Here is a 12,827-nt window from a genome sequence, read left to right as displayed (position 1 = left end):
AACAGAATAAAAAATCTATTACAGAACTTGAAAGGGATTTTTGAAGAATGACAATGCGCTTCACCTTCTCTTTATTTACAAACAACGTTGCTAAGGACTACAATGTTTCTGTAGTAGAGCATTATCGCAATTTGAATAACTGCTACAAAGGAAAGCTAAAAAAAAAAACCCCATACTTCAGTGTCAATCTTTTTGTTCTCAGTAAATCATGCCCATAATTGGTGTTCTCTAAAGGAATATAGATACTACCAAAATCAGTGTTCAATGTGTAAAGGTAATTGTGAATATTAACATCATGTTTACTCAATATCTTCTTCCATGTTGGTCTGCTCAGGAGCCTGAATCTCTCTTTCAGGTAGTAATCCATATTCGTTTAGGAAAGACTCTACATCACCAGAAAAAAACTCTTCAGACAACTGTTCAGCGACACTAATAAAGTTGCTTATGAGTTCCCCGCCTTTGTAGACTAGCAGTGTGGGGAGGACATCTGAGGAAAAGCGTTCCCCAGCACCTGTATTAGAAGCTTTTATTTTACAGAATTTGACCATAGGATATTCTGATGCAAGGCAGCTTAGACTACTGTTGAGGGCATCACACCCCTTCACACCATCTTCATATATGTGGACGATGATGGTGGTGATCTTCTGCTCCTTTTCAATTGTTTCCAGAAATTGCTCTCCTGTTTCTAGCTCATACACAAACCCATATCTAGGCCCAAAACTCAGCTTCTGGTGCATATCTTGCATGCACTGTCTCCGGTATTTACGAAGGCAATTTTCATCCTCTTTGTCTTGGTGGATAAGTTCGTATTCTTGAATGCTCATCTGAGGACAGATGAAAGCAATTATAGAGATAACCTGGACAAAAATGGTTCTTCCTTAGATGCCCCCAACCGTTCTCAGCCATGGCAGCGTGTTTGCTGTTCGCTCTGTTTTGACTTCCTGAAACAATCATCTCATTACCTCATCCTATCACCACTAGCTCAAATGTCATACTGCTTGATTTCTCCAGGTAAAAAGACTCCTGCTCTATATTCTCCATCTTTATATTGTTTTTTTCCATATCAATAAATATTATCTGAGCCTGCACTATGTATATTTTTAAATTGCCTAATATTAGTTTGGTCTAATATTTTGTCTGTTTCAATATATTTTGAATATCTGTTACAGTGTCTTGTGCCTAATAGGGATTCAATCATTATTTTATGCTGAAATGTAGAATTAGTCATAGCTGAATCATAAAAGCTCATGATACCAGTTGGACATATGTTACTTAACCACTCACCACATAGGGTAAAAAAAATATCAACCAGGTCTGCTCTGAAGTAGCTCACATCAAAAATGAATAAAACAAAACAAAACAATGACACACACATACTGACATATAGAGACAAGCACACAGGTAAGTGTGTCCCTAAAAAAATGCTTCTGGACAGTACTGTACCTTTTCCCTAAGTTGTTAAAATTCTTAGGCTGTAGTGGCTTTCTTTTGAATATGTGATATGGGTTTCAAACAAGACAGCTTTTGCTTCTGTTGGGGGGTTTGTTAAATTAATCAAGAGATTCAATGACTGGACCACGAAGATCAACATGACTCAGGAATGACTTGGAACTGCAATTTTTGCAGATCTACTGAATGGGAACTTGCAAGGGTGAGACTGCGCAGTCCCAGCATTAACAAGTCCCCTGAATTAACTCCTGCCCACCAGCTTAGGCAGAAGAGGGAAAAACGCCTAAATTCCATCCTCCAAAATGGCTACTTTTCATTGTCACTGGAATATAGAATTGCCCTCACAGTCTTTTATAATATCTACCTCATTATTATTGTAGTTGATAATGTATTAACTGCATCTTTCCCCAACTGGAGAACAAACCCAAACCAAAAATATATTCAAGAGGTCACTAACAGACAGGGAGCAGTTCAGAACTATTAGAGTTGGATATCCCCAATGGAGGTGTACACGGCTGTTATCCCCATGTAAATGCTCAAATAGCAACATGTATTGGCTTTGAAAGTAAAGGAGTACTAGGAAGGCAAACAATTAGTATTTTGGAGCATATTTGTATTATTGAATCTGAGCAAGAAATTTCTGAGGTAAGAAGATATTAAGATTCAAATTATGTGGAATTAGCTTTTTTTTATTTTCCTATTCTCCTATGTCTGAATCTGTTTCTCTACTGGCTTCACTAGTTTTCTTAACTTGTTATTTTTTTCCTATTCTATTATTGTCTCAATTTATTTTAGCCCTACAATTGATAAATACTTTGTATAGCTCTTAAGTTGCTTCACTTAAGAGATCAAGTCACACAAGATTTGAAGACTTGTCTGAGCATCATCTGAGGATTTGTGCCATTCATATATTCAGGCATATATTTATGCATTCAGGTATGTTTCCAAAGCTTAAAATTAGCACACAATCTTTAATAAGAATATTTATACTTGCATAGTATTTTATGTTCCCAAACAATTTTCTATTTATTTTTATTCATGTCTGTTTGAAATAAGTGGAAGATATTTTTACAATTCATCAGATGGAAAAATTTAATTATCTCACAACTCAATGAAAGAATCAATCTCTGCTCCCATACATAAACAATATTAGGCTTAAACATTACCAAGACCAAAGTCTTGCACTAAGGCACATTTTAAGTCATAGTCTGTCTATTGAGACTCAGTATATACCTTTATTTGGGGTTGGGGGAGGAAGTCATGGAGCTTGAACTCAGGAACTAGGCTCTATCCCACAGCTTCTTTGTGCTCAAGTCCACCACTCTACCACAGCACCATTTCCAGATTTTGAGTGTTTAACTGGAGATAAGAATCCCATGGGGACTTTTGTGCCTGGGCTGGCTTCAAAACTCGATCCTCAGATTTCAGCCCCCTGAGTAGCTAGTATTACAGGTGTGAGCCACTAGTGCCCAGCTAGTATATAACCTTTATACACTGATGTGAAGATAAAAAAATCAACTGAAGTTATTTTTCCCCATGAGTAAAAATTATAATTTATTCTTAGAAATATCTCGACTTTTAGTGATCCTTTCTTGAAGTATGTCTTTATGACATAAACAAATATGTCATATAGTGTAATAATTAAGATCTTTTTAAAAATGTTGCTTCCCAAAGAAAAGTATCTTTTTTTTAAGCTAAGATATTTCTACCCACCTTTTTTCTCTCTTCCAATCAATCTCATTTCTTTCAACAATCAATATTGTTAACCTGGTGTTGCTCTTTACTTTCTCTATATAAATTCATGTGCATACAAATACCAATATTTAATAATAAGTCGATTAAATTTGTTATCACTTAAACTAGTTCAAATATATTCTTGTAAAATATTCATCAAGACCTCAAAAGATATAAACTTTCCTGTAACAAAAATTTTCAATATTTTAATTTCTCATATGAAATTGATTAATCCATTAATCATTAATTCATGTATTATTTAATTGGTTCACATTTTTCTCTCTTTTTAAAGGGTTTTTGGTATTTTTTAAATTATATTTTTATTATCTTTAAGTAGTTGTATAAAGGAGTTTCCACTTAACAAATCAATTTACAAATACATTTGAATCATTATTTCCCATCTCCCCCAACCTAACACCTTCCCTCTCCCAATTTTCTTAGTTTGTAATTGGTTCTCTTTTTTTAATATATATTTTTCATTGTAAAGCTACTGTACAGAGGGGCTACCGTTACATGAACAAGGTAATGAGTCCATTTCCTATAGAGTCTTGTTCCTATTGAGCATTGTAGCCACATTGTATTTTTTTTAGTATAAAATATCCTCAGACTCACTTCACTTCTACTGTGTTTTTGGTCAGTACAAGCAAGACTTAGAAAACATATTTAATTTATTTATTAATTTTTGTTCTTATCTTACCTTTCTGCTGATTCTTTCTTTTGAGTCTTTGTCATCTCTGCTCTGAGGAGAAGACATTTGCCTGAGAATGTCCTTCTTGCTAGGTGGGATTGAATCACCATCTTCACTTTCTAATTTAAACTTTCTCCAATCATGTATTACTCCTTTAGGTCCTGGAATAAAAAAAATTAATTTTTTTCGTTTTTTTGAGGATAGAAATTCCCTACTGCCTTGTTTGTAAAAGCTTTCTCCCAAATGACTGCTGTCAAATGGGTTTTGAAAAAGAATCCCACTGAAACTTTTTGCACTAGTGAAACTACAAATTATACATTTTGAACTGTTGGCAAAAGTTATGTTAGCAAGGATATATAGAGAGAACTAGAACTTTAGAAAAATAGTGCTTTCATTGGGTAAGAAAGAGCTTTTGTCAATAAGCTAATATTGCCACTGCATTGTTAATAAAGGAAACTTGAATTGCTGGGGAAACAAAACATAGTTCTTGAAAGACAGCCAGTGAGAAAGGGGTCCGACCACAATAAACAAACTAAATGGCTTTAAGAGAAGCAATGCACAGCCACCCAATTCCTTCTAAAATTCTAAGAATATCTCACAAACATAAAGGATGGGATTTTCAGACAGAAGAAAAATAAATGAAACCAAAGATGACCTAACTGAGGTTCTAATATTCAGTTGCCCTGCAAAATAACAGTGCTTCGAAGAAAGTTTTAAGCCCTCACTATATGAGATTTTAAATTCCACATTCAATAGTCTTTTCATACCTTTGGTATTATATTCTATATTTAGATAATTCTGCCTTTCTCATTTAGTAACTGCAATAGTCAGCCATACACAATTTAACAGATTACAAAAATACTCTCAGGCACAGACAAAGTCCAAAGGAGGGCAGACAAATAGAAGAGGAAAGATGGGTAGATGTAGTTGTAATATTCAAGGTACATGTGGAAATGACGCTAGGTAAATTGAGGGGATAGGTGTGGTTCGGAGCAACTGTGGTGGATGACAGAAGGAAGGGGTAACATTGGTCAAGACGCACTGTATTTACAAAACTGACATGCTGCATTGGAACCCTTCTGAATGACTACTCAAAGATAATTTATAAAATTTAAAAAAGAGAAAATAGTCTGGATGAAACAAATGGAAAATGTTAGTTTCCTGGAAAAAGATTGAAATCAAATTGATTCAAGAATGCTTTATTAATCATTACCGTTATTTTTCATATTAAAAATAAATCAAACGACATTGTCTTTAATGTACTATTGTTTATGAAGTACCAAGGAAAGTCTATAATGAGAGACATGAAGAGAGAAGAGTGGAAAGTGGTTTAATTATTCTGTAGATATAGAAGTCTTCTGAGAGTTGGACATCTATACAATTATCAACAGTATCATTCATTTTTAATTTTTATTATCTCTACGTAGTTGTAAAGGAGGTGCCACTTAACAAAGGCGCCATTTAACGTGAATATAATGATCTTGATCAGTGTCACCTCCTTAAACATTCTCACATCCCCATCCCCCAACAATTAGTATCTTTCTTTCTTATTTTTTGACACTGAAATGTTTTTTTTTTTCCAGTCTTGGGGTTTGAACTCAGGGCCTGAGCACTGTCCCTGAGCTTCTTTTGCTCAAGGCTAGCACTCTACCGCTTGAGCCACAGCACCACTTCTGGCTTTGTCTGTTTATGTGGTACTGAGGAATGGAACCCAGGGCTTCATGCATGGTAAGCAAGCACTCTACCACTGAGCCACCTTCCTAGCCCTGAAATAAAATTGTTATATGAGTTATTTCATTTCAAATTAATTTATCTACTCAATTTTTAGACATTATTTTATCTTACCACATGAAGATAATACTTAAGTTTCACAGTTGAGATTGTAAACAAAATATTGGTTCTTTCTAGATTCAATCTTAATTATGGAATTATTTTTTATTCTAGTTTTATTTACCTGTGTGGGTGGCTTGCCCTTCAAAATCTTCCTCCAAACTTTGGCTTTGGGCTTCTTCCATTTTAAAGAATAAACCTGATAGAATCTATAGTATAAACACAGAAGTGATGATACAGATGAATTCCAGAATATACATGCATATAGACAGACACATAGAGATATGTCTATACTGTATAATCTCCTATTTCTCGATTCCATAGTAGGTTAAATGTTGTTATGAATTGTTCTCACTATCATAAAGTGTTTAAAATGTTTCTATCGACATTGTGAAATATGTTATTGAAGATGTTTGGTAATTGTCTCTTCTAAGTTTATGCTTTCATTTTAATATGTATACTCATGAACTCTGTTGATTATTGATTTCCTTTTGTTATTACTGTTTGTTAAACAATTTCAAAATGTTATAATCAAATATTTTATATAATAAAAACTTTAATTGTTTGATGTATTTATGTGACAGGCATTTTTTCCAATAAATTTACATATTAAAACAACCTCATATTGCCATGTGTGTTAGGACAATTGTTGATATCATTTTACAATGAAAAAAGGTGAAGACAGGGAACTCAAATTACTTGCCTATCATTGCAGGTAGTAACTAACAAAACAAAGCTATTTACTTTTTTAACTGTGGGGGTGTATTCTTACCCATTATAATGTAACAGAAGTTAACTCATTATAACAATCCTTTTGTCAGTGTGGTTTGGTGTATCCAGTCTTCATATTAGAATTCAAGATGATGGTCTAGAGCACATTGCTAATTAATACTTAACACCACAGCATCTCCCCATACCAACCATCTTACTTTGTTATTTATCTTTCACTTTGTTGGCATTTCTTCTTCATATGGAAAATGAACCGATTCATCTTTCAAACTTTCTACAATATTCCTTGTCAAAAGTTACAAGTAAAAAATGGTATCTTGGTGTTTATACAATTTATACTATCAGGACCACACCTGTATGGCTTCATTTAACCTTAATTTCTTCTATAAAAATCCTACCATTATATACATGCCTCACATTGCAGGTGAGGCTGTCAGCATATGAGTTGAGGTGGGAGGATTATGAGTAATCCAAACTTTACAATTTACACTGTGGGGATGCTGGCAACTATTCCAGTGCTCTTGAATTCACCCTTCTGTTTTTGTATTATTCATTAGCTACTTCTCTTCAATTTGGCCATATGTATTTGAAATGTCACTGAAAAGTCTCATAATGATGGTGACCGGGATTCTCCATATTAGGTTATAATATAAATGTCTACTATGTCCTCAGTCAATGTTTCCATTGCTCTTATGGCTCAGATAAGGTATTGGTGCTAATACAATAGAATAAAGGGCTTGCTATTTGGGGAGATGGCTGAAATCAGCAAAACAGTAAGGGGGACAAATAACATCCTACCTCACCTCCCTCCTGCTAGAAAGCTGGATTCTGTGTGAGGACCTGCATTTCAGAAGGGCATTTCACCACAGTGTTCCTTCACCTTCTGCCTTTCCCAACTCTGGACATCCATCTCCTTGGCTTCCCTCTTTCCTGTGTTCCCAAGGTGACTGTGACCTAATCTCATCAGCTTAGCCAGGCTAATGTTCTCACAGATACTAAAATATGAATGTGAGGTGTTCCCCCCCCACCCCCAACATAACTATTTTCCCCAATGTCATTTGGATGCCTATAGAATGCAGTTTTTGATGTGTGTGTGTGTGTGTGTGTGTGTGTGTGTGTGTGTGTATTTTCCCATAAGATAGGTCTACAGCAACATCTGATTCTGATTATTGGGTCATGGAGAAAGCAATTGTTTTTAAATTATAAACCAGATTTCATTCAAACCAGATTTCTCCCCATCATTTTCTACCCTACCCCAATATTTTGAGAACCAGGCCTGGGTAGCTAAGAGTGATGAGGTCTCAGGTTAATATCATTACAGTAGTGATTTTTTGTCTCATAATGTATTGTTAATATCTTACCATGGTCTCTTGTTGGTTATTTAGACTTCTATGCTCCACAGGGGAGGAACTAAGTTTCTTAAGGGTAGGATCCATTCACCTAAACACTGCAAAATGGCAGTGTAGATACTGCTAAGCTTTTGGACATTTGGGTTCAAATCTAGATTTTTCAACTATCTGCTGTGTGACATTGGAAAAATCACTCAAACTCTCTATGCTCTAATTTCTTATTTGTAAAATAGAGTAATAACAGTGTCTACTTCAAAAATTGTTATGAGGATTAAATGAGAGAAATTATATGAGTGTATAGAACTTGGTACTAGATACTTAATGGGTTTTGAGTGAAGACTTATTGGATAATTAGTTAACAATTAACAATTAAAATATTAATGTCAAATATTTAAAACAATATATAGCTACAATGATATAAATTTTAGATAAGAATATATATTCATTATTGATAAAGGTCATTTATGGTAGCATTTTACCTAATTTCTTATAAGGACTGTTTGCTACAAGGCATTTAAGAACATACAAAATGAGGAGGAGATTAATTTGGGATTGTAAAATATGGGGTAATAAAATTTACATGAAATTGTTTGAAAACCATCGTAAATTTCTCAAGATGTATGCACAAGGCCTAGTGTAGTGGTGCGGACCTGTTAGCCCATTTACTCAAGCGGTAGTGATTGGGAGGACTGAAGTCTGAAGTCCCCCACCAAACAAAAAATTAGTGAGACCCTCTTACCAATAGGTAAACTAAGATTGGTGATTCAAGCCCATAATCCTAGTTATGTAGGCATGCATCAGTGGGAGGAGCTCTTTTCAAGGCTGGTTCTAGGAAAAAACACAGGGCTTACATGAAAAAATAACTAAAGCAAAAATATCTGAAGGTATGGCATACATGATAAGATACCTATCTAGCAAGCACAAAGCCCTGAGTTCAAATTTCAATACCTCCAAAAAGAAAAAAAAAAGAAAGAAAAGATGTGTGTACTGGTGGAGAATGGGAATGATCACCTGAATTGAATGTGACATACTTAGTTTCTAACCCATTGGCTTCCTTCCCCATGATTTTTCAAATGTGTAAGTTGTTTTCCATTTGATTTTCCTTCTTGAGTTCATGACACTGCATCTTTTATGTTTTCCATGTTTCAGCTCTCTAATGAAATAGGACTTTGCAGAAAAAGTCATAACACTTAGATTTTCTGTTATGATCTGGCATTATACTGGTTAAGTGTGGGATAGCTTGACTTTTACATTTCTGGTATTATCAGGGTGCTTTTCTTTAAACATAAATTCCCATAAACTTGAGTAGAATACATGACACAGATTTAAAAAGAAGAGGAATGAGTGAGAAAAATACTGAATGAGTGACAGGAATTCATATTTGTCAGCCCGTATGATCAGTAAAAAATATTCCTGGAAAATATAAGCTTGAAAAATTATAATTGAATGTTTTGTTCTTAATGAAAAGACATCAACCTATCTAGATTTCTTTTTATTACATATAGCCATGCTCTTACTGATGCTACAAAAAAGTGTCAGAATCTTATATGAAATTCAGAACAGGTCCTTCTTTTGTCTATTTTTATTAACTTTGTGAGTACAATAAGCATTTGTTGTTTGAATTGTATTTCAAATAGGACTTCGAGTAGTTCATTGATTTTTTGACAGTAATGAAATGTCAAACCCAGTTTGTAAATAATATTCTGACAAATATTGCTGTGATGAATGTTCTCAGAAGATTTTTTTCTAGGTTAACATTAGACAATTTTAAGTACCATGTATAATAGACAAAACTGCTATATAAGCTGTTGCTCTTGTCAAAACCTATTTTACAGTTAATAAAATAACTCCATTGCTAAACAATGGGAATACCTGTTCCACCCATTTTCATGAAATTTATTAGTAAAAATAATTATTCCCATGGGCACAAAATAGAAGAAAAGTTAAATATATTTAAAAGAAAATTCTCATTTCATTTAGCTAATATTAACAAACTGCAAGTCTTTAAAATAGCACTTTAGTCTCATAAAATTTTAAAGTCATCATTTGAAAAAGGCATTACTTGTTAAAAACACTTTAACTGAAAAAAATAGAAACAACCTAAAAACATAGTATTAAGTAAAAGCCCTGAACACACAGCTGGTAAAATGTCTGATTAATTCAGAGGGTCTGAGAATGCTTCAGTGTTAAATGGAATACTTTCCATAGTTTGGGAGTGAAATTCTCAAACACAAAGTACACAGAATCATCATCTCTCCCTTTAAGTCCTTAAAGTTATGTGTAACAAATAGCAAAAAATAAGGAGGGATAAAAATTTCAAAATGAACTCTCTGTTCCTAGCCTGATAACAGTCTAGACTAGTAGACTCAAAATCATGTATTTACTTTGAGTTTTTATTAACAGAGATGATTTGGTGCAAATTACTTTAGAAGAGAAAGACATATGGTATTCAACGGTGTTCACTGTAGACAAATCAATATTTAACATTAACTTTTCAAATATTTTAAAAGAACACAATTATATACAACATTGAAATCACTATTCTTTGCCTTAAGGCAAAATCTAAAGAAATTCTATTGGCAGAAAGACTATGTGAAGACTCACAGTTCAGATCGCTGTATGTGGTGTCCTCGGTTAGGTTCAGGGGGTGAGAAGACCTGTCTTACCGAACTCTTTTTGAATGCAAATAGGCGTAAGCCCTGATTTAAGAGCCTTGGATATTGATGACCCTTGCAGAAATAGCTCTCTCTGTACATGTAAGAGGATTGACATAAGAGAATTAGCAAGGTCTATTTAGTAGTAGGGCAAAACCAAATAAACAATGAAAATGAAAAATACAAAGAGTTTCAAGGCCTGTGGTTATTAGAATCTGTGTCCATCTCTTTGGATGTTATTTCAGAAAAAATGTCCAGTATAGACTTTTGCTATCTAGTGTCAGAAATCACTGTTTCACTGGCCATTTTCTTTTCTTTTTTTCCTATTTCTGATGGTTGATAGACATTTTATTATTACTATGTGTTTTTGTTTTCTTTCCGGAGCTTCAGAATGTTGCACAAGGAGGTTATAATTTAACATATCCATCTAAGAGTTCTGTACTTTTTGCTCAGAGTCATTCCTTTCATCACGCTTTCCGCCACTTTCACAACACCACCCCTCCCCCTGCAACTCATTCCTGTTTCTGATTTCCTTCATCATATACATCCATTGAGAATTCTGGCTGTATGGCCCCTTTTCCTTTCTCATTAATCTACTCTCCTCCCATTACTCACCGCCTCCTCCTGTCTACTTATTTGCCATTTTCTAAAATAAAAAAAAAAAGGGCTGGGATGTAGCTCAGTGGCAAAGCGTCCTGGGTTCCATCCCCAGTACCAAAAAAGAAAAGACAAAAAAAAAATCTTTGTTCTGATCTTAGCATAGTATCTTCACAAATAGCTCTATTCGACATGACCCGTTGTTTTCTTTTTAATTCAGCATCCAGCTAATTTCATTTCCATTTTGTCTGGAAATTTTTCTTACTAAACTCTTTGTCATTCTTTCTTTCTTTAATTTTTGCAGTAGAAGTCTTGAAATACTTTGGATAGACTTCAGTGATGGCAATGGCCTCTGCCTTTACATCCTTTGTTTAATTGTATTTGAGTTCTTACGTGCTTCACTGGTTCTTTGTGTGCCAGGCAAAACAATGAGCATTTGTTAAATAGTATAGTGCACACTTACCTTTCACTAGGGGATGAAATTAAGTTTCTGCAACAAAGCCATGGGTTGAAGGCTACCTCGTAGATCATATGTTCTATGATCCAAGAGTAGTCACTTAGAGTTTGCAAGGTACATTCTGTGAATGAGAGAGAAAGTACATAAACAGTTTTATGACAATAATGAGTATGTATTCATTATTAGTTAAGATATATAATATATATAGAAACACAGTTAGCTCACTACATATACTACACATAATATATACATATATATGCTATATATATATATATATAGAGAGAGAGAGAGACAGAGACAGAGACAGAGACCTAACTTTGTGATTTCTATGATTCAAGGGTACTTAGCAGCTAGCAATGTAAACTGAGTGCATGGGAAAAAACAATTATGTAAAGCTTTCTTTATTATAGTAATATGAGTGTGCATTCATTATTAGTCTCATAGGCATATATATATATATATATATATAAAACTTTGTGTTTAATAAGAAATTGCTAGGCACTGGGAAGACAAACATGTGCAAAGATAATCGCCACAAAATGCTGTAATTACTAAAAAATTGTTAATGTATAAGAGATTCCATGGGATAAAGTTGGATTTCATATTCTTCCATTACGGGTTTTTCACAATCCTCTCTTTCTGGTAAGCTTATATCATTTATAGGTTGTGTGTTTTCCAGGTGTTGGAATTTTATTGGTATTTTCTTCTCTCCATTTCTGTTCAAACTACCTTTTTAAATTTTCCAATAAAGAGTTTCTCATTTGTTTTTTAGTGGCATTTAGCAATGTAGGGAAAGTAGATGGATGTGTTCTTTCTCCTGTCTATTCCTAACATCTTTAGACATCTTGGTCAAATATCTCATGTAACTTTGTCAAAATGGAAGATTTAATATTCTCCATGTTTAAAACAAAAAGCCCAAACAATTATCAAAAGAAAAGAAACCACAATAATAATGTTAGCTAAGCTGAAACAAACCCTAGATTTTTAAATTATAAAGTTTAATCATGTGTAACTTCCAACAACATTAATTGGATCTTCTTTGTGTAATTAAAACAGTGTCAATGTCTAAGTACATTCTAATTTTTTATCATTTTTATTCTAAATTAATCTAACATGTAGTTGTGTTATAAACATCAGGAAATACAACATTTCATATTTTTTTACTCTCTTGCATTGAGCAAATCAAATACTGTCTCAAAAGATAAAATTATCAAATTTTCTTTAAATCATAACCTTCATAACCACGTATATTTCTGGATATAGAGTTTCTATAAATATATACCACATGCACTTTTTTTTCTCATGTATGAGGTTAGTGTAGGGATAGAATTATGGAGGAA

The 12,827-nt window shown here is 33.7% G+C and overlaps 1 protein-coding gene across 1 annotated transcript; it reads right to left on the bottom strand.

The window, feature by feature from the left end:
* Positions 1-299: 299 nt before the first annotated feature.
* Pdc (phosducin) lies at positions 300-5,886 on the bottom strand. Its single transcript, XM_013021783.1, has 3 exons — positions 5,826-5,886; positions 3,881-4,032; positions 300-824 (listed from the first exon to the last, which is right to left on the bottom strand). Exons 1-3 carry the CDS (start codon positions 5,884-5,886, stop codon positions 300-302), a joined length of 738 nt encoding a protein of 245 aa, XP_012877237.1.
* Between the last annotated feature and the right edge of the window lie 6,941 nt (positions 5,887-12,827).

Source organism: Dipodomys ordii, unplaced genomic scaffold (genome assembly GCF_000151885.1).
Source record: "Dipodomys ordii isolate 6190 unplaced genomic scaffold, Dord_2.0 Scaffold57, whole genome shotgun sequence".
Classification (NCBI taxonomy): Eukaryota; Metazoa; Chordata; class Mammalia; order Rodentia; family Heteromyidae; genus Dipodomys; species Dipodomys ordii.
This window is presented reverse-complemented; position numbering and strand designations above follow the sequence as displayed.